Source organism: Carassius gibelio, chromosome A5, assembly GCF_023724105.1.
Source record: "Carassius gibelio isolate Cgi1373 ecotype wild population from Czech Republic chromosome A5, carGib1.2-hapl.c, whole genome shotgun sequence".
Lineage (NCBI taxonomy): Eukaryota > Metazoa > Chordata > Actinopteri > Cypriniformes > Cyprinidae > Carassius > Carassius gibelio.
In genome coordinates this window covers 3,094,214-3,118,251 of record NC_068375.1, presented here as the reverse complement: position 1 = coordinate 3,118,251, position 24,038 = coordinate 3,094,214, and the positions used below count along the sequence as shown (strand labels likewise).

The 24,038-nt window shown below is 37.0% G+C and overlaps 1 protein-coding gene across 1 annotated transcript in view; it reads right to left on the bottom strand.

Annotated features, from left to right (window-relative positions):
• The window catches only part of LOC127988663 (sulfhydryl oxidase 2-like), a 28,293-nt gene extending 8,262 nt beyond the window's left edge, over window positions 1-20,031 (bottom strand). The window contains exons 1-5 of the mRNA XM_052591375.1: window positions 19,659-20,031; window positions 3,114-3,214; window positions 1,802-1,850; window positions 1,572-1,677; window positions 1,284-1,374 (exon numbers count right to left, since the gene is read on the bottom strand). Of these exons, the coding sequence (XP_052447335.1) occupies window positions 1,284-1,374; window positions 1,572-1,677; window positions 1,802-1,850; window positions 3,114-3,214; window positions 19,659-19,917 (606 nt within the window). The 5' untranslated portion in view covers window positions 19,918-20,031. The remainder of the gene's footprint in view (window positions 1-1,283; window positions 1,375-1,571; window positions 1,678-1,801; window positions 1,851-3,113; window positions 3,215-19,658) is intronic.
• Between the last annotated feature and the right edge of the window lie 4,007 nt (window positions 20,032-24,038).

Genomic DNA, 24,038 nt, shown 5'->3' with positions numbered 1-24,038 from the left:
TCACCAGTCTCGCCAAAGTGACTATTTGGCCACACCGTGGACAGGTTTGCAGAGTGCTTCTCTGAGGCGCAGAAGACGTTGAAGATGCTGCATCACTTCCTGCCTAAGCATTTTGGCTCTGCAGCTGCAAGTCGCCAGAAAACCCTGTGCAGCCATCCCAGGTGTTTCAAGTTGGGTTCTAAACAACAATGCGCTTGTTCTCCAGTCAAAAATACAAACACTGTAACGAGTCAGGCTGCTACTTCCTCATTCCCAAGAAAGATGGCAGGCTCAGACCTATTCTAGACATCTGAATCGCTCATTAATGAGACGGTTGTTCAAGATGTTAACTCTGAAGCAGATCTTCGTGCAAATACGCCTTAGGACTGGTTTCTGTCTGTGGATATGATAGACTCTTACTTTAACATCCATATAGTCCCGTTACAGACTGTTCTTGAGATTCACATTCAAGGGAGTGGCCTATTAAAATGCAGCCCCTCCATTCGGACTGTCCCTCACCCCACACAATTTGATAAAGTGCGCAGAAGCAGCTCTTTCCCTTCTGAGACAGATGGAAATCCTATAGCCTTGGCTTATACCTCAGAAGTCTTACAGTGCCCTATAGGTGTAAGGGCCCAATCCACCAGAGTAATGGTCTCCTCTTGGGCATGGTTCAGCAGAATTTCTATTGCCGACATTTGTGCAGCCGCCAGTGGGTCTTCACGGTCCACATTTGCCAGATTCTGTAATTTAGAATTCCCTGCCGTGCAGGCATGGATCTTGTCTGCTTAATTTGCCTATTTCTCCATGGCGATGGAAATGGTTATGTCTGTAGTCCTCAGTCAGTTAGCTTGGGACTCAATTTTGTCCTTAACTTAAGTGCTCCAAGTCTGGGCTCGCAGAGCAGGTTGCTCTGTATCTGCTCATAGCATGTCATGATAGGATGCATTCCCCATTTTATATCAAATGCAATGGGAGAGACCATTCAATAGTGAATGCTCTGAAGAGACCCTTTGACAGGGAATGCTCTGCTCAGCTTACTGACTAACCTTGGTTCCCTGAGATAAGGGAAGGAGCGTTGTGTCAATCGCCATACTATAAACTGCATGTGTGAATTTGTGCCTGCTTTAATTATATATAGATTAACTGAACTGGAAATTTATCAGCTTAAAAAAACAATAGCAATCAGATCACTTTGGAAAGACATATGGGTGAGTAAGATACGACATCTGATCTTACACTGTATCTTACATCTTACAGATTATTATTTTTTTTTGCATGTATAGGAAATTGACAACCATTACCTCTCTTCCTATAAAAGAATCTTTGTCCTCAACTATAACTGCAGTATAGAACTCCGTTTTCTTCCCCATTAAGGACAGGATGTCCTCAGACCTGCAATAGATGATGAATTCAATGTTTCTAAATTAGAACCGGAGATGTATTCCATTTAAGTCTAGACATGAAGCCATAAACAAACATCCTTAATTTCCCCTGGAAGCTGGAGACAGAACATGTTAAAACATAAAAAAGTATGCAATTGAATGTGCATGTAAAGAAAAAATGGTTGGTATTATTGTAGATTTGAGCACCTGGCAGGGTCAAGGGGAGGGCAGCCCACAGGCCAGTCTTGCTTTGTGTGGTTTTGGAGGAAGTTCACCATCAACTGCCTCACTGTCTGAAGCTCTCTGTCAGCCCCTATTCAGTACACAAATATAATAAAATCAGAAATTCAAGTTAGTTCCATAACAATAACAATTACTGCGACAATAATAACTGACCAAATTTAAATTCTAATCAGAGCTAAAATGATTAAACCTACCACGATATGTCTTCCCATAATCATTAGTGGTGTCATGTGCCTTAAAATACTAAAAAAAAAGGCAAAGAAAAAAGAAATGATTCCCAAATAAAATCTTTAACAAAGCAAAACAACATGTCAATATTTACAGTGTCCTAAATACACATTTCTGGCAACAAGAAATATGATAAGGGTGTAATAATACATTGGTCTATTGTATAATTACTCTGGTTTCAGGTTTACCGCGATCAGATAAAGATAAGATTAGAAAGCAGCTAGAAAGGAGCACAACAAAACAGAACAGAAGGCAGAGTTTTCATTTTCTTAAAGTTAACTTGCCATCGCATCATAAAAAAACTCAATAAACAACATACAGCAACAGACCTGATGGATTTAATGCATGAATTCAAAGATGCAACATTTGCAAAAGGTTTTATATTTTTATTTGATATGCCTACCGTTTCAAAGCACAATACAAAACTGTGACATTCATCCACTGACACTCTTTAATCAGCAGCGCTAAATCCGGAAGCGCATATACTTACTTGCCGGCAACCCGCCAAAATAAAAGCCTGCTGATTTTAAGTTTGAATATGATAAAAACGCTTTGTTTATTTATTTTTAGATGCTTTTTTTTTTCCAAAGCCAACAAAAGTGGTTCCAAACAAATCTACAGCTGAACTGTTGTGCATCTCCAGTTACTGAATGTATCTGTATTTTTAAACAAATTGGGTGAATCAATGATTTAATGACCCATTCATAAAGACAATATCTTTTTTCATTCCTGAATGAATCAGCTGTTTGAACTGATCAACTAAATGAATCACTCATTGACTCACTCGTTAAGACGGTGACTTGCCAAAACATAAATGACAGTTTTAGTATCATATTTAAACGATTTGTAAGATATTTGACCCACAGTCTGATCGCATCTTGGCATTGACTTTGTATTCTCTTTGTATTACTTTTTTCAAATCGTTGAACTTGCGTTAGCTATGTATGCCCAATTATTGTGTTTGAATGTACACAAGTGTATATATTTGTTGAACAAGTGGTAATCGTTTTCATATCGTCTGATTGATGGCCGTCAGCGGTTGGGTAGAAGACAAAAAATCAAATCATTCCACGCTCCTTCTTAGCGTCATCAAACCACACGATTGTTATTGTTTTGGTAATGCGCCCTCTAGTGGCAGGTCCTACAACCTGTACCTTTAAAGTGTCATTTCTTTTTAATGGCATCTAATGATTTGTCAATATCGCACACCCTATTTCGAATTTACTGTATATATTTGATCTTCTGAAAGAATAAATAAAATCATTTGCACAAACATACCCTGAAGGTGGGGTAGAAGTGGATTCCAAATTCCTTACAGATGTCAAAATTCTTCTCATGAGCACAATCCAGAACTCCTATACGAATGGCCTGTGCCCAGTCTATGAGAGTAGAGAAACACATCACAATTTCAAGAATGCAAAACAAACAAAAAAACATTACAAATCTACAGTTAAATAGCATTTCTGCCATCAAGCACTTGCTCTCACATTGTTCCAAACCCTGGAACAATGTGTTCATCACATTGACTACTGAAAATATTTTTAATGAAACCTGAGAGATTTCTATCCCTCCTGTGAAAGTCCATTCCACCAAAACTTTACTCAACTTCAAAATGTTCATAAAGAGATCAAATCCATATTAATAGAATCGCTTAATCCAAGTCTTCTAAAGACATAGATTTGTTTATATGATGAACAGATTTAATTTAATTTTTGTTATCTTTTATTCAAATTCATATGGAATACTTTAACAATCTCTTTCTAAATTTACCATCAATGTTTTGAAATAATGGAAATAAGCCTCTCACGTCAAAATATCAAGTGATGACAGAATTTTAATTTTTGGTTGAACAGACCCAAAATTAAATCAAGTGATGAAGTTCCAAATTTTGTCAACACTTGTTTTCTGTTTAATAACGCACATTTTAGACATTTCACAGCATACAGCGAAGAGGTAAAAGAGCATTTGTAGAGACTTGTGTCAAGTAAAATATCTCTTAATTTGTATTCTAAAACAGAAGCTGACATCACTAAATGTTTCATCCATACCGACACTCAGAACAGATGCCAGACAGCCAAAGTGGACAGGCAAAAGGAACTCTGGCAGGAAGCCTAAATCACTTGATGCATTACAAGGTTTTGAGCTCTGACATCGGAAGAGTAGATACTATGTCTCTCACATAAAGCTTTGTGAGACAAAATATAGTCTTACTGCCACGAAGCATGATTTCATGTATTGTATAAAGAGTTTCAGCAGCCAGGTGGTTTGTTTTCAACACAAACTCATAAACTGAACAGCTGTAAAATCTGTATCAGAAAAATGAAGCAGATGGGGTGTGAAGAAGGCAGCTGATATAAAAATGTTTGGATGAGAAAGAAGAGAGACAGCCGGCAGCATTTTAGCCCTCTATTCTTCACCTGAAGGTAGGACTCTGTGGGTTTTGGGATGTGTGGGGGAATGCACAGTGGGGTCGCGTCCTCACAATAGGCCATCTGACCCTCATTGTGAAGGTAACAGCTGGTAGGCGGCCACTCGTGAGCCACCCAGCCGACAGCTTGCGCCAACAAAGGCAGATTAAAAGCATTCAACAGAACACTTGTCCTCACAGTGTTAGTCATCCAAAGGCCACGATCATCCCTTCCTTCCTAGTCCACTGAAGAGGAAAAGCAATGCATGGCATTCCAGAACAAATGCCGCGTTTCCACCGAAATTACCCGGAACATTTGTACCAGGAACTTTTTTTCCCAGGAACTTTTTTCCCCCCAGACCTGTTGCTTTCTGCGTTTCCACCGCGGTGTAAAGTACCGGGTAGATTAGGCAAATAGACTGGTGACGTAGGTCTGCGCGTTTCTCAATACAAAGTACCGCTGATTTAAAAAAAAAAAAGGTACGCTGATTTTGGACGTGCATCATCGGTAGTTAGTTCTGACTTTGTGCATTCGACTGGGGAGTGTGATGTCAGTGACGACGCGAATGCTGTAATTTTCCTCTCTGTATATTTACAATAAAACGAAATAGGATATAAAATACCACTGCCTCCTTTGGTTTTAATTTAAGCATAATAACAGCTGCAGAAATGTACTTAGTTCAGGGATATGTGCAGCCATTACAATGAAACGAAATATTATATTTATAATATTATATTATAATATTTTATTTTCATTTTAACATATAGATAAATTGAATACAGACCAAAGAAAACCTGTTAGATTTACCCCGCAGCTGAATTATGTTATGTTTAACCACTAAAGAGACATCAGAGCCAGCGGCACATCGGAAGATCTATCCGAGATGAGGCTGCTCTCTGCGGATACATGAGGACTGAGCTTCCGCTGATCGAGTGGAGCTCACCATCTACGAGATCGGCGAAATACATTTTTAAATAGGCGCTGTCTTTATAAATAAACCATAGATTTGAGTTTTAAACAACTACATTCTCGCCTGAAATACTTTTAAAATTACATTTCATGACACAATAACAGTAATATTTGAAAATGATCCAAATAAATGGTGTTTGAACTCAACCAATGCTGCGTGAACTCAGATTGCTTTGGCTACTGTTATTTTCCCCTCAGTATATTTACAATAAAACTAAATAGGATATAAAATGCCACTGCCTCCTTTCGTTTTCATTTAAACATAATAACAGCTGCAGAAATGTATTTAGTTCAGGGATATGTGTAATGTTATATACAGCCATTGCAATGAAACGAAATATTATATAGACTTGCCTTTTTTATTTTAATTTTAACATATAGATAAATTGAATACAGACCAAAGAAAACCTGTTAGATTTACCCCGCAGCTGAATTATATTTTATGTTTAACCACTGAAGAGACATCAGAGCCAGCGGCACATATCAGAAGATCTATCCGAGATGAGGCTGCTCTCTGCGGATACATGAGGACTGAGCTCCCGCTGATCGAGTGGAGCTTACCGTCTCTGAGATCGGCGAAACACATTTTTAAATAGGCACTGTCTTTATAAATAAACCACAGATTTGAGTTTTAAACAACTACATTCTCGCCTGAAATACTTTTAAAATTACATTTCATGACACAATAACAGTAATATTTTGAAAATGTTGATTCGAATAAATGGTGGTTGAACTCAACCAATGCTGCGTGAACTCAACCAATCAGAATGTTTAGCGCCAAAGTCCCGCCCCCGAAAGTTCCGGAACTTTGAAAAAGTACCACCTCGCCAGCAGGGACTTTCTGAGGGGCATTTTTTTACCCGGAACTTTATTTAGTTCCTGGTTCCTGCGGTGGAAACACACCAAGTACCAGGCCAAAGTCCCTAGTTCCTGGGTAAAGTTCCTGCGGTGGAAACGCGGCTAAATAAACTGTATCCTTCTACGATATGATAATGACACAAGCTTTCATGAGTCGACCATGTTCTGGTCTTTTTAAGAAAATGATTACCAAAAAAACACAACAAAAATATTCAGAATAAGAATACAGTAATCAATGATTACCATAGCCAAAATTCTGCCTGCTCATTGAAAAGCTGGGATTTGGGATTCAATTTATACCTAAAATAAAGGAGCTTTGGGGATTTAGAAAAAAAAAAAAAAAAAAAATTATCATTTACTTACCCATATATTATTCCTAACTTACTTTCTTCTGTGAAACATGCATAAAAAGAAATTGAGTAATTCTGTGTTTTTTGTCCATACATGGAAGTCAATGGTCACCAAAACTATTTGCTCACAAACATTCTTTAAAATAACTTACTTTATGTTTCACAGAAGTAACACAAAATGCATATACAGGTTTGGATCAAAACCTATGACAGAATATTTTGGGCTGAACTGTCCCTTAAAGATTCATATTTAGAATTATTTTGAATATAATTTGGAACACCAAAAAAAAAATTAACCCAGATGAATATTCATAACCATATCACCATGGTTCCATCACAGTATGGTTTTGTAAGGGTCGTGAAGCAGCGAACACCAGTGAGAAAGAACTCTGAAACTGTCACACAGATGGTTTAAAAACAGACCCTACCTAATTTCAATAAAGCTCTACCAATTTTAGCATCTTTGCGACAAGGTGTTAAACACATTTGCCCTCATTTACATTAAATGTGTCAGCCTACAGTGACCTTTTCATCGCATCACACTTCACGGCAGCCAACACAAGTAGCTTCTTCCAGAATACCATCAGGCCTTTAGCTCAGAGTATGGCAGACACGTAGCACTGCTACCTAGGCATTTTTATTAGCAATTAGTCCAGTCTTGTAGCTCTTAGACTAATCTAGACTAAGTCTGAGGAGAGAGTGACTGTTGATCCCATTATTTATTCAGAGAAGCTTTGGGAGCCACAGCTTTGACCAGAGGTGGGGTTTCCCCATCCAGCCAGAGCTGCTTACAGAAAGCACTCATCTAAGACCAATAAACAGAAAATGATAACAACATGAGGAAATCTTTGAGTCTGTTGGGTCTAAACCTCCAAAATCTAATTCATCAGCACATACAGTAATTTTGGTAAGATTACATATGTTGAGTTCCTGTTTTTGGGGCATAAAAAATTACTTAAAAACCACTAAATGCTATTTGTGTATCATTGTTATTGCCGTTTTACTACAAGTCCCATCAATTTTAAGTAAACGTTTCAATTTTCACACATTCATTTTCAACAAATGATGCCAGTTAATTGTCACACAATATGGTTGTTTGTATCTGAATTTATTGCCATATCAGCTGCACAGTCATTTACATAGCAAATATAGATTTAACATACTCCAATAAAATACTACATTTTGTAAATACAACTCTATAAATGAGTCTTTAAATGTACTTGAATGTACCGCCACTCCCTATACGCAGAGTACGCAGTCTGCGTAGGGCACCAACTCACAGAGGGAGCACCATCCCAGTTGCTCAAGGAAAAAAATACATATATTAACATGCGCCATTCTCCCATCCGCGCTCGCGACCGCACCTCATGTTTGCAGCTGAATGTTCACAACTGATGGATGGACATCTATGCCCGGGTAAAGGACAACAAGCAATCCAGCGCAGAGAAAAGAAAACTAAAGAAAGTACAAAAAAAAAAAAAAAACATCCATAGAGTTCGCTTGACATTAAACGTTCGAGAGTCTCAAATTTAGAGGCTGTCTCTAAAGTTACATGCGATATTGTTATACACTTTTCTAACGTCAGTAGCATTTGAGGAGAATGACTTACAGTCATAAAAACAACTGTAATTGTTCATCTAATGTCAGCTATAATGCACAATTGAATTGAATGTTTGATATTTATTAAAATAAACTGTAAATCATATGTAAATTATGGTACTTTTTCACATGGGCTCAAACAAAAATTTGAAGCTCAATAGCATTTGAGGAGAAAGACTTGCAGTCATAAAATAATTGTAATGTGTTCATTTAAGTGTCAGCTACGATGCACACCTCATACATTTTCAATATATATATTTAAATATATTATAAATCATTTAGGTAAAAACGAGGCCTGTTTATCACTTTCAGGCACATTTTTTTCAGTTTGCCTTACGAAAATTACTAGGGATGCATCGGTTGACTGGCCATAAATCGGAACCGGACGGTTTTTGCTTAAAATATTTGATCGGCAATGGGCTGGTTTTTGGTCTTTTTCCGGACGATTTTTCCAGAAGTGGGCCCGCGTGCACAGACTACATTGTAATCATTAGCTATCATGTAATTTGTGTGGAAGTATTTCAAAATCTGTGTGCAGGACACGGGCAACCGTTCAGCACTGGAAATGCAGAGCTACATGTCTGAGGCACAGATAGCAGGAAGCAAACAGCTTTTGTTATACTGGCGTACAAAATAAAAATCCCATTCCTGCTCACTGAAGCTGCGTGAGCGTACTGTACCTGTCCCTGCACAAGCCGAGACAGTGAAGGGATGTCCAGCTTAACTTCTCGCGTGTTGGATGAGAACTGTAACAAAGCTGATTTTAATTTGTTTTTGTAAAGTAGAACTTGCATACTCGTTTGAAAAGCCAGAAGTAAACGTCAGTTCTGTATAGGATGATTATTTTTATTTTAGCTTAAAATTATATAGACTGAATTTGATTTAAAAATCACCTGCTGTAGCACACTGAAAAAGTGTTTCTTTCATCCAATAAAAAAAAAAAGGGTAATTTAAAAAAATATAGGGTATAGGGTATAGATTCACGTCTATATTTTTTAATTTGAGACAATAGTTATTTATTTTTCATTGGCTCAAGTAAAAAAATATAGATGTGAATCATTACCTTAATTTTTTTTTTTTTTTTTTTTTATTGGATGAATGAAACACTTTTCATCCTTGTTTTATTCGCACCAACATTATTTGATTTTAACATTTTGGAATCATATTTATATAGCATACTTTTATTTAGTCTCACTGGTAAAGACCTTGTTTTAAACCAAATTTAAAAACTAAAATACTGAATGCTGATTAAGATACATCTTATTGAATGTGTGTTGATTTTGTTATTTGGATTGTAGAACTATGCAGTTATTGCCTTTAATTTCACATGGTTACAGTTAATATTTTAATTTAAGGCCAGTTCTATGTACAGTACAGACCAAAAGTTTGGACAAACCTTCTCATTCAAAGAGTTTTCTTTATTTTCATGACTATGAAAATTGTAGAGTCACACTGAAGGCATCAAGGACTATTTGACCAAGAATGAGAGTGATGGGGTGCTGCTCCAGATGACCTGGCCTCCACAGTCACCGGACCTGAACCCAATCGAGATGGTTTAGGGGTGAGCTGGACCGCAGACAGAAGGAAAAAGGGCCAACAAGTGCTAAGCATCTCTCGGGGAACTCCTTCAAGGCTGTTGGAAGACCATTTCAGGTGACTACCTCTTGAAGCTCATCAAGAGAATGCCAAGAGTGTGCAAAGCAGTAATCAAAGCAAAAGGTGGCTACTTTGAAGAACCTACAATATGACATATTTTCAGTTATTTCACACTTTTTTGTTATGTATATAATTCCATATATAATTCCGCATGTGTTAATTCATAGTTTTGATGCCTTCAGTGTGAATCTACAATTTTCATAGTCATGAAAATAAAGAAAACTCTTTGAATGAGAAGGTGTGTCCAAACTTTTGGTCTATGTTTGTATTAAATGTAGTCTACTTACTGTGCAGATACTGCTGTTTATTTCAGATGGTTACGGTTATTGTTTTCAATAGCCAAAAGCCAGTTTGGCCTATTAAATACCAAATAAACATCTGGTTTATGCAACTTTTGTTTTGTTGCTTAAAGCCTAAAAAAAAAATCGGTATCGAAATCGGTCAGTTTCCTTGTAAAAAATATCGGTATCGGAGTCGGCTATGAAATAATTAATAATAATTTACAAAGAAGTATTATAACATACTGTAATATTTTCGTTGTTGCTATAAAAACGCCTTTAAAATGACTTAAAATGCATTACATAAAAAACAATAAAGCAATAATGACTGATTAATAACACTGTTAAAATACATAATGTAAGCTAATACAAAATAAACAATTTATGTACATGTTATTGCAAATGCCTGCAAAGGGAGCCAAATGCCATGTAATTGCTGCTGTTACACTTACAGGACAATCAAATCCTTGTTTAGGCTACTGACCAAACATTTAATTCAAATATTCACTTAATCTTTCATTTTTGCCACCTTTTTGCTATAGATGACACAGCCTTTATAATTTCTTCAACAAAAACGTGCATATCACAACCCTTACAAAATAAACCATGGTTTTATCATAGTAATACTGCTTACTTTCCTTTTGCATGATTTCTGAATGCTTGAGACTATAAAATAAATTAGAGTCATAATAAAGTTATAGCCATAGGTAAATGTTGAGAGCTACATTTGTAATTTGTAAATAATACAATTTATTCATTTACTTTTTTATTTGATTAAAGTTCTATTTTCACCTCTATATTAGTTTTTTTTTTTTTCCATCATCATATTTGAGGAAGGGTGCACAACAATACAATCCTGCTTAGGGCACCCATTTGGCCAGCAGCAGCTCTTTACTTGTGACAATAAAAGAATAAATTACTTTTTTTATATATATTTCCTTCAAATGTTGCCCTGCTAAAAAACATTGCTCATGACTCAAAAATTTTGGCAAACAAAAAACTTTTGTTTAAAGACAAGTTAGTTTCGCAGTATGACATTTTGGTGATTCTTCACTCTTCAATAAATGCCCATGTGTCAGTCTAGTATGGCCTATACTACACCTTCTGTACACAACTTGTAATGCATGGGTTTAAGTGGGTAGACACATCTCTTTCCCACATCAGGAGATCAAATGATTTGTTAAGTTTATATATATATATACTGCACTATGTTCCAAATCCTATGAAACCATAAAAAAGGTTTATGTGACAAACATAATGAGAACTGTATCAGACTGATTTATATACAGACCAGTTTTATGAACCAGCTCAACTGGTTCACTAAAAAGATCTGACAAAAAAATGCAAAAATAAAAACAAAAGAGTCATTCACAGTCTGAACAGTGCAACTGCTCTCATGAACTTGTCAAAAAATGACTTAAATTCTGACCTTTTGTCACACAAATCTATGAATATAGTGTACAAGTCCCATGAATGGCTTCTATTCATTTATAATATGTTTATTTATTTATATAGCACCTTTCAAATACCCAAGGATTCTTATGGTACTGTTGTGTTATAGTTATAGTTTAATAAAATAAAATAAATACAATTAAATTTTTTTTAATCTAAAGATAAGATTAAAGCTGTAATAGAGTTGTTGTTTGAGAATAAAGTCAAAATTACAAGAATTAAGTCAAAATATTTTGAGAATGAAGTCAAAATTACAAGAATTAAGTTGTAATTTGGAATATATTTTGGAAATATGTATTTGGAATATAATGAATGCATTCAAAGACATGAAATATTATTTCCAAGCATACTGTCCCTGCCAGTATATGACACATGGTATGATTTCTACTTATAATCCCACACATATATTCAAATCAGTTGCCAGGCCACCAGAATTCCTCCCGGTGCTCCCAATCGGGGCCATTTGCATCCACACTATACTCTCAAAATATTATAACTTTAATCTCATAATTGCTGCGAATTAATTCTCGTAATTTTTACTTTATTCTCAAAATATTTCGACTTCGTTCTTGGAAATTTGACTTTGTTTAAATATTTCGAATTAATTCTGATATTGCTACGACTTCATTTCATAATTATGACTTTTATTCTCAAAATATTAATAATCTTTTTAATAAAATGTATATATGTTTATTTAATTTTGTAATATATATATATATATATATATATATATATATATATATGTGTGTGTGTGTGTGTGTGTGTGTGTGTGTGTGTGTGTGTGTGTGTGTGTGGCACTAAAACTCCATTGTAGTGTTGTCAAAAGACCCGGTACTTCGGTACCAAGTTGGTACTAAAAAAATGAAAATGTCACTGTACCAGGTTTCTTTAAGTACTGGTGGTACCGAGTACCCGATCAACCCGGTTCTTGATGCATACAGCTCTATGATTTCCGCAAAGCAGAAAATGCAGATTGAATCTCAAAATCGAGTCATGAAAATGAAACTTACATTTTAATATGGACAGTCACAGAATTAGTCAAAGTTAGCATAAATTAATCAAATCAAATCTCCATATGGACCAGTATCTGCAAATTTTAAGCCACAAAAGATGGTTGAAATATGAATCCTGCATGTTCTGCGCGTCTCTGTGTGAATGAATGAATGGCAGAGATGTGCGGGTTTGTTTAGTACACTGAAAAAAGTGCAACTGCCTTATCATTACTCTAAAGCTAATTTTATACTTGATCCGACTTAAATTATTTAATTTTCTGTCTTGTTATTGAGCCAAAGCAAATTATTTTCTTAAATTGGAAGTAAATCTAAGTTTTGTTGGTTTAATTTAAACTATTTTCTACACATCAAATCAATCATTTTGAGTTTTGTGAGAACCACATGACCACTGACATCATCGAGGTTAGGTTTGATAATTTTCTGGTCAACGGCCATCTTGTTTTCCTCGCGTCCAGACTGCTGCTGATACACATGGTTGGATCCTCAATATTGGTGAGTAATTATACAAATAAGCTTTAAATTATGGTTACTTTTTGATAAGTATGTAACGTTATGTGATGATTTTGACTAAGTTAATTGTTTAATGGGTGTGTTTTGTCACATATACGCGCATCTTTCGGATTGCATAAAGTTACTGACACGTTAGAGTGATCAAAGAAACATGGATCAATGAAAAATGAAGAGCTTGATATTTTAAAAGCGTCATATAGCCGCGAAAAAGAACTGAAATTGTTAATAGCACAAAGGCTTTCTGCACTCGTGCATCCCAAAGCGCACGCGCATGAGACTCGCGCGTCAACATTGTCCTCTGCCGCATAAATGGTAAAATATGTCGAAAATTTCCGTCTTGACGAGCTTTAACACAACACATTGACTTATGACTTAAGAGATTGTAAACTTTTATAAATGCTTGTTTTGTAAATACAAACACACACCATCGTTTATAGACTACTTCCTTCACATTGGGCAGCACCTGAAAAATAATGAAACTGTTCCTTGTGTTTTTAGTGGGTGATCATACAAAACCTATAGATACGGATACTTTTAAATGCACAAGGCAAGACAACATATGCCTTACGCAGACAATAGATTGTGGAAAACCAACCTTGTGTTCAAGAACTGCCAGAAAGATGGCCAGCTCTTATTCAACAAGAGGATGTAAAAGCATTTATTTTAATGAAAAATGTTAAAATGTAAGTAAATTATCCTGTATTTACCATAGTTTTTTTACCATTTAAATTTAGTTTGTAGAGTAAATATATTTTAGTTTGTAGAGGAAAATATCTTAAATGCCCTAATTATACCTTTTGTTGTTTAATGCTTTATGTGTGTATATGTACTTTTACAACTAGATCTCAATTTATTTATTTTTTCAAAAGTCTATCTTCTGTTTCTCTTTCTTACAGATTAATGCTGATTTTTTTTTGGACAGACAGAGCTCTCAGCTTCTCCAGGTTATTAGGAGCAAAGGTGGAGTTCTCCGTGTAAAAACTAAGGACAATATTAAAGTTATGGATCAGGTATTTGTAACATGCGAACAAATTTGCTGGTGGCAATCAATTTAGTAGTGTTTTGGTCTAATAAAAAACAAAAATTACAACTTGAACATTTTGTAGAGTTTGGACAGACATCAGAAGAGAGTGCCTGCTGAAGTGCCTGATCACGTACCCATGGTGAAGATGAAAGCTGTCTGAATACCAGGTAATGTAGACAATGTAAACTACTGAAATTTTCTCCAACCATGTTTGCCTTAAAGTGATATTTCACTACCAAATCAACATTTGGTGAGTAAAACGTGGGAAAATTTTGATTTGTTAGTGAAATATAGCTTTAAAGTAATTCAAGTAATTGTTATAATTTATACATCCACCTGTGTGACTTTTCTTCCACAGAACACAAACGAATACATTTTGAAGAGTGTTGTTAAGAGCCCCCCATTCACTTGCATTTGTTTTTTGTCCATACATTAGTGAATGGGGGCTCTGCTCTTCTGTTTCCAGCATTGTTCAAAATGCTACAGAGGACAGTAATTCATATAGGCTTGAAATTACAAGAGACCATGTAAATGATGACAGAATTTTGAATTTGAACTACTCCTTTAAAAGGGGTTGGTTTACCCAAAAATGCATTTTGTTGAGTAGATTGATAAATGCCTCTGATTGGCCAACAGATTTGTCTGTGATTGGTCAACACATGGTAGTATTTGATTGTACAAGTGTTTAAAAAGATTTTCAAAGCCAAAGAGAGTGTAAAAGTATGTCTTCACCCAAAAATTATCATCACTTACTCTACTCTTGTAATAAACTGTATACATTTTATTTTTGTGCTGCACACAAATTAAGATATTTTAGTGAAAGTTAGCAACAGACGTTTGGGTTCTACATTGATCTCCACAGAAGGAAAGCTAAATAAATGTTGTAGTATTCAGATGAAGTGGTGTTTTTTTTTCTCCCACAGTCCCTCAATTACTCTCTGTTCTTCTATGTTTTTAGGCTGACCAGAGGGAGAAGCGGAGAGAGAATTTGACTACCATGGCATTTTTTGTGATCAGTGAAACTGATGCTCCTTATCGTGCACTGGACATTTCCATTGTCATGGACGGTGTGGAAGTACTAATTGAGTTGCCCTCTTTTGCACATGCCTGTGCCATCATGTTTGGACACATTTATGCACTGAACTTAAAATATCCTGAAGGACTAAAATATATAATTTAGGCCTTTCAAAAAATAATCATGGACATCGAGAGTAAGTAGATGAGCCGAAGGGTGCAGAACCTCTCTTCAAAGCTAAATTTGTTTCCTTTGACTCAGCTACAATATTCTACTGATGGTAAGTTTCTTTGAAGATGTTGTACTGTTTTAAGCCTTTTATACAAAGTTAACTGTCTGTTTACTTAACCTGATTTGTTTTATCTTGGCTAAAGGCTGGTTCACACGGCAGGATAATTAGGCCGATTTTAGCCCCGATTCACCCCTTCCGACAATCTTAGGATGCTCCGATTATCGTAAAATAATCTGATCAAATATTCCTGCCGTGTGTGGTGTGTTAAGACTGCTCTCCTCTGCTCGGAAGAATGTCGGGACCGCTCCGATCTCAAATCGGGGATATCCAACATGTTGGATTTATTTGGCCCGATTTCTTCTCGTGTGTGGTGTCCCCCGAGGACAAACAATCACGCAGCCTGTGGACTGTGGCGTGTAGCCAATCAGAAAGCGAGGTGACGAGGCAAGTTAGGGAGTACCGGGAAACAAAATCAAAACAGCCGGCGTATATAATATAACAAATATAACAAATACAAATAAAGTCGATGGGCATAACTACATCCACAACTGCAGTCCACCAGAGTACACGGAAACGAATATATGAACGTTTATTTCAACGGTTATTAATCTGTGTAGTACGTAACAACATTTCTATGAGATAAAACAACAACTTATCTCCATATTATGATATAGCAAGTATAGTCCATGCTCGCGTTGTCTCCACCTCTTTGACCATCGCCTTTTCTTGTTTTTCTTATGTTCTTATGTTTTTTTCTGACCTGGGAATGCTCGGGAGTCAAATCGGTTCGTGTGTGATGTGTTGATATTGCCGTGTGGCTGCACACCACACACTGAACGACCAAAACTGTTAGACCTGTGATTTTTTATCGCTGTGTGTGGGGTCTCTCATATTTGGAAAATTGGCCGACAATTTTAAAATCGTCCCGTGTGAACCAGACCTTAGTTGTGTTTTATCCAGGGTAAGTTAAATAGTTTACCCAACAAATGGAAATTCTTATGGTTTTTACTCACCCTTAAGCTAATCAAGTATTTAACTTTAATTAAATTAGGTTCAGATACATTATGACAATTATGAGACGTTTCATTTTTGGGTAAACTATTCCATGAAGCTAAAAAGACTTCAGAAGAATGTGGCGAGTGGGGCGGGGCCGAGAGGCGTGGGAACGAGGAGTGAGGCCAGGTGTAGTGATTGGAGATGAGCTACACCTGCGCCCCACCGCCCGTATCGAGTCCCACGTAGGAGATGGAAGGATATAAAACTGGAGTGACGACCGTGAAGGACGAGAGAGGACCAGGCCTGGGATATTATTTTATGTTTGCTTTTTATTTATGCGCACCAGTCGTCCGTGAGGGGCTGGTGCGCCGTTTTGTATTTACTTTTGAATACTAAAATGAGTTTTGATTGTGCGCCGGTTCCCGCCTCCTTCTTCCCGATGAATATGGAGATTTGCATATCGTTACAGTTGTGCCGAAGCCCGGGAGAAGGAGGGACGCGCTGCTGAAGATCCCTCGCCACTGTGGTGAATCCGCGGTGCCCTCGAGCAGGCGAGGTATGTGCCGCCAGGGACGCTCGAGGCGGTGGGCTGGAGCGAGTTGCCGGGGACGGGCGAGCTCGCTGCCGACCGCCCACGACAAGGAGGGACGGCTGCCGTCCGTGAGGGAGCGGAGGAGTCGGCGCCGTTCGCCAGGGGGCCGGAGCCTGCCGCCTCCGTGACGGAATCCGGAGGGGCAGGGAACGGGGGACTCCTGCCGCTGCCCAAAATCGGAGGAGCCGTCGCCGTCCACCAGGCGGCGGAGGAGTGTCGTGCCGTCCGCCGAGGGCCATCCAGTGCCACCGCCGGGCACCGCGGAGGAGATCACCCAGCCGGTGGAGGGCCGAGCAGCAGTGCGTCTGGGAACCCGAATTTTTTTTTTTTTTTTTTTTCTCTCTCCCCTCTCTCGTCCTTGTCGCTCCTCCTTCCATCTCCTTTTCTCTCGCCTCGTCTGTCCTACCCCCAGGTTCCTGCAGGTTCCCGTGAGCGGTCCCCCCCGGAGGGAAGGGGGGGGGGGGGGAGTAGAGCGCAGTCTCGAGGGTACCCCCCGGCCTGCGAGGGGCGATGGGGGTATGTGGCGAGTGGGGCGGGGCCGAGAGGCGTGGGAACGAGGAGTGAGGCCAGGTGTAGTGATTGGAGATGAGCTACACCTGCGCCCCACCGCTAGTATCGAGTCCCACGTAGGAGATGGAAGGATATAAAACTGGAGTGACGACCGTGAAGGACGAGAGAGGACCAGGCCTGGGATATTATTTTATGTTTGCTTTTTATTTATGCGCACCAGTCGTCCGTGAGGGGCTGGTGCGCCGTTTTGTATTTACTTTTGAATACTAAAATGAGTTTTGATTGTGCGCCGGTTCCCGCCTCCTTCTTCCCGATGAATATGGAGATTTGCATATCGTTATAAAGAATTTGAAAGGTTTAATTTTGTAGTAAGATTGACAGTTCATGGAAAGATTGCATGTTTCTCTTTGAAACCATAGGTGAATTTATCCAGTGTGTCTATGTATAACGACACTAAAAACTGTTATACAATATGTGTTTTTATATCAATACTATACACATTGTAGAAATATTTTATGATAAAAAAATGTCAAGTGTATGATGTTTACATTGATAGACAGTTTGTATTTGTATCAGGATACTGTACACATTGTAAAAAAAAAAATTATGACAAAATAAATTGTCAAAAGTTTGATGCTTGTCATTCTTCTTAGATGATAAAATTACACATTCTGAAAGTAAATAACATTTGTCTATATTTACATTACATTACAATTTTAAATTGTATTTGGTTGGATATTTGGTTAGATGTAAAGTAAAAGAATTAAGTTAATACAAAGAGAAAACATTAAGACAAGGTATAATTTGAGATTTCATTAAACCTAAAAACTTTATTTGATTCAAAGATACTTTTTGCTTTGGCTAAGTAATGATAGTTAATTCTTTTCAAAGTAAAAATTTTAAGTTGATAAAAAGTAAAGTAATTAGATGTAACAAGTTGACGTAAAATTTTTACTTTGATCCAATGAAACGCTTTTTTCAGTGTACATAGACTTAAGCTTGTGACGCTTGCAGTAATTTCAGTCTCAATGAGGACATGAATACATAAACCAGAACTGTTCTGAATCACTTGACAAGCATTTTATCTTTTCATTTGAGTAAAACCAGTGTCAAGGTATTCAAGGTAGCCCGTCAAAATAAAAGTTCATTTTTTACATAAAGGCATTGTGCTAGAAATATTACTATTATTTAGTAGCATATATGATACTGCTATTACTGTTGAAAAAATTGATAAAACTTTTTAAATTAATAGATCACACAATATTTCTTCCATGTTTTAATCTTAATAGCAAATCCCCTTTATTTACCAAAAAATAAAATGTGTTTAAATTTAATTAATTAAAAGACAAATTAAAATTGGGTGAAACTCTTTTTCATAATTATATTACTTGTAGAAAAACTTTAAACGCAATTGTAAATAAGTATAAAGAATGGCATTCGTTTTATTTTTAGTGATGGGTTTTAGTGTGTGTGAGTGTGTTTTTTTTATTAACATATTTTTGTTTTGCTTTGGTACCGAGAACCATGGATTTTCACTGGTATCGGTACCGAATACTGAAATTTTGGTGTCGTGACAACACTACTCCATTGTACAATTATATTAATAAGTGTGGCCAGAATAATATTCCACAGGAGAAACAAAGTCACACATGTTTAGACCAACTTGGGGGTGAGTAAATAATGACACCATTTTTAGTTTGGGGTAAACTACAACTTTAAATGTAAAAAAAAAAAAAAAAAGTAAAAGCGCTGTACAGTAGTGCCTGGAGACATTTTTCTGATGTGTGTGAAAAAGTGTGTGTGCTGTGGGTGAACAGAAAGGCCTTGAGCTCAATGTCAAAAATAGAGAAAGCAACAACAACCATGGATTTACATGCAGGTGTATCAACATATCAGAGCTTATCGACTTCCCATGCATGTCCTCCTGTGTACTGAAGTCCAAATACACAAAAACACTGTAAGCCTCATTAAGCAAAACCCAAATGATCATGTACAAGGCAAAAGATTTACACCATTTAAAATGGAAATGAAAATCAGCTGTAGAAAAGCCAACAGAAAAAGCACTAACAAGTCATTACAATTAAAGGCAATTCCATGATTTTGAACTTGAACTATAGTAATACCACGTCTATAAACATTACCATGAAAGTATTCGTGAAAATATGTTATTCACTCAGTGCCTTGAAATATATTGATATTGCATGATGGTATTGCCATCTCCATAGTAAGGATGACCATCCCTAAATAACCTCTGGAAAAACTTGTGTGCCTGAGGTGAATGCATTAAGACGTTTAAGGAACTGTCACTGTCCTTCCTCGAGATGAGTGAATAGACAGGAAGATGATCATAAATGCACGTACCCTTCACGTCGCCGGCCAGGGCTTTCCATGTAGGAGAGTACTGGATACAGTGGCCGCACCACGACGAGTAGAACTGAAGCAGCCAGGCGCTGGAGGAGTTGAACACGGTCTGCTTCAGGCTGTCGCTGCTCAGTATAACCACTGGATCCTCTTCGGTGTATAATCGAGCTGACTGAGCCTGTCCGAACAGCAGCCCCAACAGAATACCGAACTTAAGGCGAAACGCAACTGCCATTGGTGGTGATGGAAGAAACGCCATACCATTTGAAGCCCCTCACTTTAGGGAATCCTATACATTCAGACTGATTCTGCTCGCTCCTCTGGATGACTACATTTAGTGGGGACGTGAGCCTTCTGGAGCATCGTCACTGCGCTACGAGGACGCAGACACTTATCTCGCGCATCCTATCTGCGTAAGAGCGATGCATATCGTGTGTGGCGCTGTTACCGAATAATAATTCTTCTGTGTATGGTACTCTAAAATAAGCAAAATAAGGCTTCTTATATTATTTTTTTATCATTAGGCCTACTTGGAAAAAAAGCACAAATAAAAATAAAAGTAAAAAAAAAAAAAAAACGTGTTGCTACGAATTGAATATAATTCAGCTTTATTGAACTGTAATACAAACACACATTTTGATTTTGAAATTATATATATTTTTAATAACGATTAAAAGATTCATGATAAAAAACAAAGAGTAAATCGCACAAAAACATGTTAATGTAACCTCAAAATCAAAAGAAAAATACATAGAATTTTTGTTTTTATATGTGCATTTTGTTGCATTGTATGACTGCGAAGCACATTTCGTAATGTAGTATATCAGTGCATTTACTTTTGAGTTTTCCCATTATTCTACATGATGATTTGCAGGTTATCATTACTGTAATACAGTATTAAATTTAATTCATTACAATAAACAATTACTTTTTATTTAAATAAGATTTTAAAAGCAGTACAACCAATACTAATATAACATACAGTATAAATAATTTATAATTTAAATAATATATAATTTCTTTGGAATTTCAGTGTTCAGAATAACTTTTTTTTAAAAATTATTATTAGCCTACATTGCAAAAGTGGAAATTAGGTGAAAATCTGATTAATTGTCATGAAAATAATTGTATAATGCAAGAAAACTTAATGGTCCTAAAACAAGTTTATGGGTTTATACGTTTATATTCTTTAACAAAATATCATTTATGAACTATGTGAAATGTGACATTAACATTTTCTTGAGAGGATTTTTGAGACTCGCCGAAAAAGAAAATAACAACATAGCACAGATGTATGAAAATGACAAGGTTCAGTCAGATGCATCTTCACTGTACTGATCAGCTCTGTACTCTTGGGAAGTTCTCTCCTGAATAACAAGACAAAATTAGACTTTCAGTTCTACCATTTACTGCAGTCTTAAATATTATTAGAGCTGAAGTTACACCAGAATCACTAATTTGATAAGCAATTATTGGAGTGCCTTTAAACACACCAGTATAAAGTCCACTCTGTCTCTCTTGGCGTACCAGTATTTGCACAGTTTTTGGAGCTTTCTCTGTCATCTGTTGCTCACTTCGCTCTAAATTCACAATTTTCTGTATCTCTTTTCTCACGGCAGCCTGCAAATAATATAAGATTAACAAACTGTAAATGTTCTTAAAAGTATTTTCATCCAAATCTTAGTTCAACGGAAACAATAATAATAATACTATTGAAATACCATTAAAAATGTGACTAAAATTTGACTGGATTGTCAGGCTGTAATCACAGATTGTTTATCTATATTCTGTGCAGATCGTTTTGTTCTTAACAGATCACCCCAAATTTGATGAAGTTCATCAGATGTTAACCGAAAGATCACCTACAGAGTAAGATGAACAAGGTTTAGATTAGAGCTTTGGTTCTTTCATTCATTTAGTATTTTTATAGTCATGTGTTATGTACTATTTCCCATAGACTTACCTGCCAATAAGGTTTGCGACTATCATTGTCTAATAAATAGCTTGGTGTTTCATAAAGGTCAAGAGTGTCTTGCTTGGCCACACAGAATCTCCGCAGCAGCATCCACTAATCTGTACACGATGCTGTCTCCATGGGGCAGCACTTGGATGATTTGCAGGTTATCATTACTATAATATAGTATTATATTTAATTCATTACAATAAACAATTACTTTCATGCAATGATTTAATTCTTCGTCTCTTTCTGTTATCCTGAGCACACTGAACTCCATCTTCATCCAGCTCTTCTAACAGCTTAGTATTTACACAATGCCTGTTTTGATGGAGCTTATAGTCGGTCTGTAAAATATAGGTGCTTAGTGATAGACAGAATTGCCATATGTTGAATATTAGTTTGTGAAAGCAATAGTTACCAAAAAATGAAAATTCAGTCATAATTTAATCATTCTCATGTTATTCAATGTCTGTGTGTTTCTGTTTACAAGAATGTTGATGCTGCTCTTTTCTATACAATGAAATCACCATTTGAACAGACGCTGTCCAGCTCCAGTGAGGACAAAAAGCACATTCAAAGCATTTTCAAATCAGTACATAAGTCTTATGCTGTATACCGAGCTTTCAGAAGTTTTCTGTTAAGTTGCACATAGCTTTGTGTGAGGAAAAGATAGCCGAGTTTAATTTACTATCATGCTAGCCATGTATGTATATCGCTCAGAAATCATTTTTAATATTCTGATTTGCTGCACAAAAAAACATTTCTTATTATTATCATTGTTGAAATCAGTTGCGCTGCTTAATATTTTTGTAGGATCTGTGTACATTTTTCTTTGATAAATAGAAAGTTCAAAACAGCATTTATGAAAGTCTTAAATTAAAAAAATTTGAACGGTAGTGTACATGCGTCCACTATATGCAAAAAAGTTACATTTATCTTAAGTTCTCCTTTTCTGCTCCAAAGAAGAAAGTAAGTCAAACAGGTTTGGAACAGCATGAGGATGATTAAATGGTTCAAGAATTTTGATTTTTGAGGAACTATTCCTTTAAGTGCTTGGTGTTGCTTACTCTTGGTGAGGGCATTTCAAAGGGATGTGAAAGGTTTCTTGCTATATCTGAGGTTTCTTCCTGAAGTTCTTTTTTTATCGTGCACGTGTAGTGTTTGTATAGTCTCATCTCTAGGAGGACACTGACTATGTCCTCTCCGTCCATCTGCCAATGATGTGTCCTTCTGTTGTTTCTCTCTCTTTGCCCAAGGCGACTCCTCATCTGAGAAGGGATCTTCATCCACCCCCGTCTCTACATCACTGTTATGTATTCCTGTGTATTTGTGCAACGTCTTCCGCTCTGACCAGGACACCGTAGCTTTTGTCGCTGTCGCAAAGCAACACCAGCCCAAAAACCCATTCGCAAACGCCACCAGACCTTTATACTTCAGCACACCCAGTCTAGAGTTACACACAAGAACTCTGTCCTCAATTTGAAAAGAGAACAATGGATCTGAGATTTCATTTCGCACATCTTCAGGAAGTGAGCTACTATACTCCAAACAGTCATTGTCCTCTGCGTCCTCACACAGAGCTCCATTAGCATCATCATTTACCTCCTTCTCCCTAAAATTGTTAGAGTCTAGTCTTTGAGACTCTTTTCTTTTCAGAGAAACGTCCACAGAGAGAGGAGGGAGGTTCTTCCACAGAATCAGGTGGAGCTGGAAGTTCCTCACTTGTCCATGTAATAATTTCAAAGGCAGGAGGAGGAGGACAACCGTAGCTGTCAAGACCTGATGAGACTCGTCCTTTGACGGATGGAGGAAGTTCTGCACTTCCGTAAGAAAAAACCTCATCTACAGGAGAGAGAATTTCTGACAGGGTCGACTCTACAGTCACTTGTCTTTCGTAATGTAGCTGTGTACAACGTTCTTCCTGTTTGTTGTTCAAATAAGGCTGAAAATCATCTGATACAACATTGTAATCTTCTGCAAAAACTAAAGACAAACTATTTGCCTGAGCTGCTTCAATCTCCTCCTCACTGAGACAATCCCTTTCTTCTTCAGACCAAGCGAGTGCTTCACTATGAAACGAAATTGCCTCTGACTTCTCATCTATCTCAAGATGGACTATCCTCAGCCTTTCTTATTTCCACACTTACTGCTTCCAGAATTAAGTTTTCAATAAGTGGATTGTCTGTGGCAGTCTCATTTGTACATGCCTGAGATTTTAGTTCTGGAAATTCATTGGTTTTATCGATTCTGGAGTATAAAAGAGATGGTTTCCATTGCCCCCCGGCATTCTGCTCACAGACATGGATGTTGTTCAGGGTCAGCACACTGTGAAGTCTCTGATTGTTCTGTACTACATTTAGAGCAGTGATATCTAGTGTTGTCGTCTTTATGTCCTCTTGCTCCTTGGGTTTAAGATGACTATT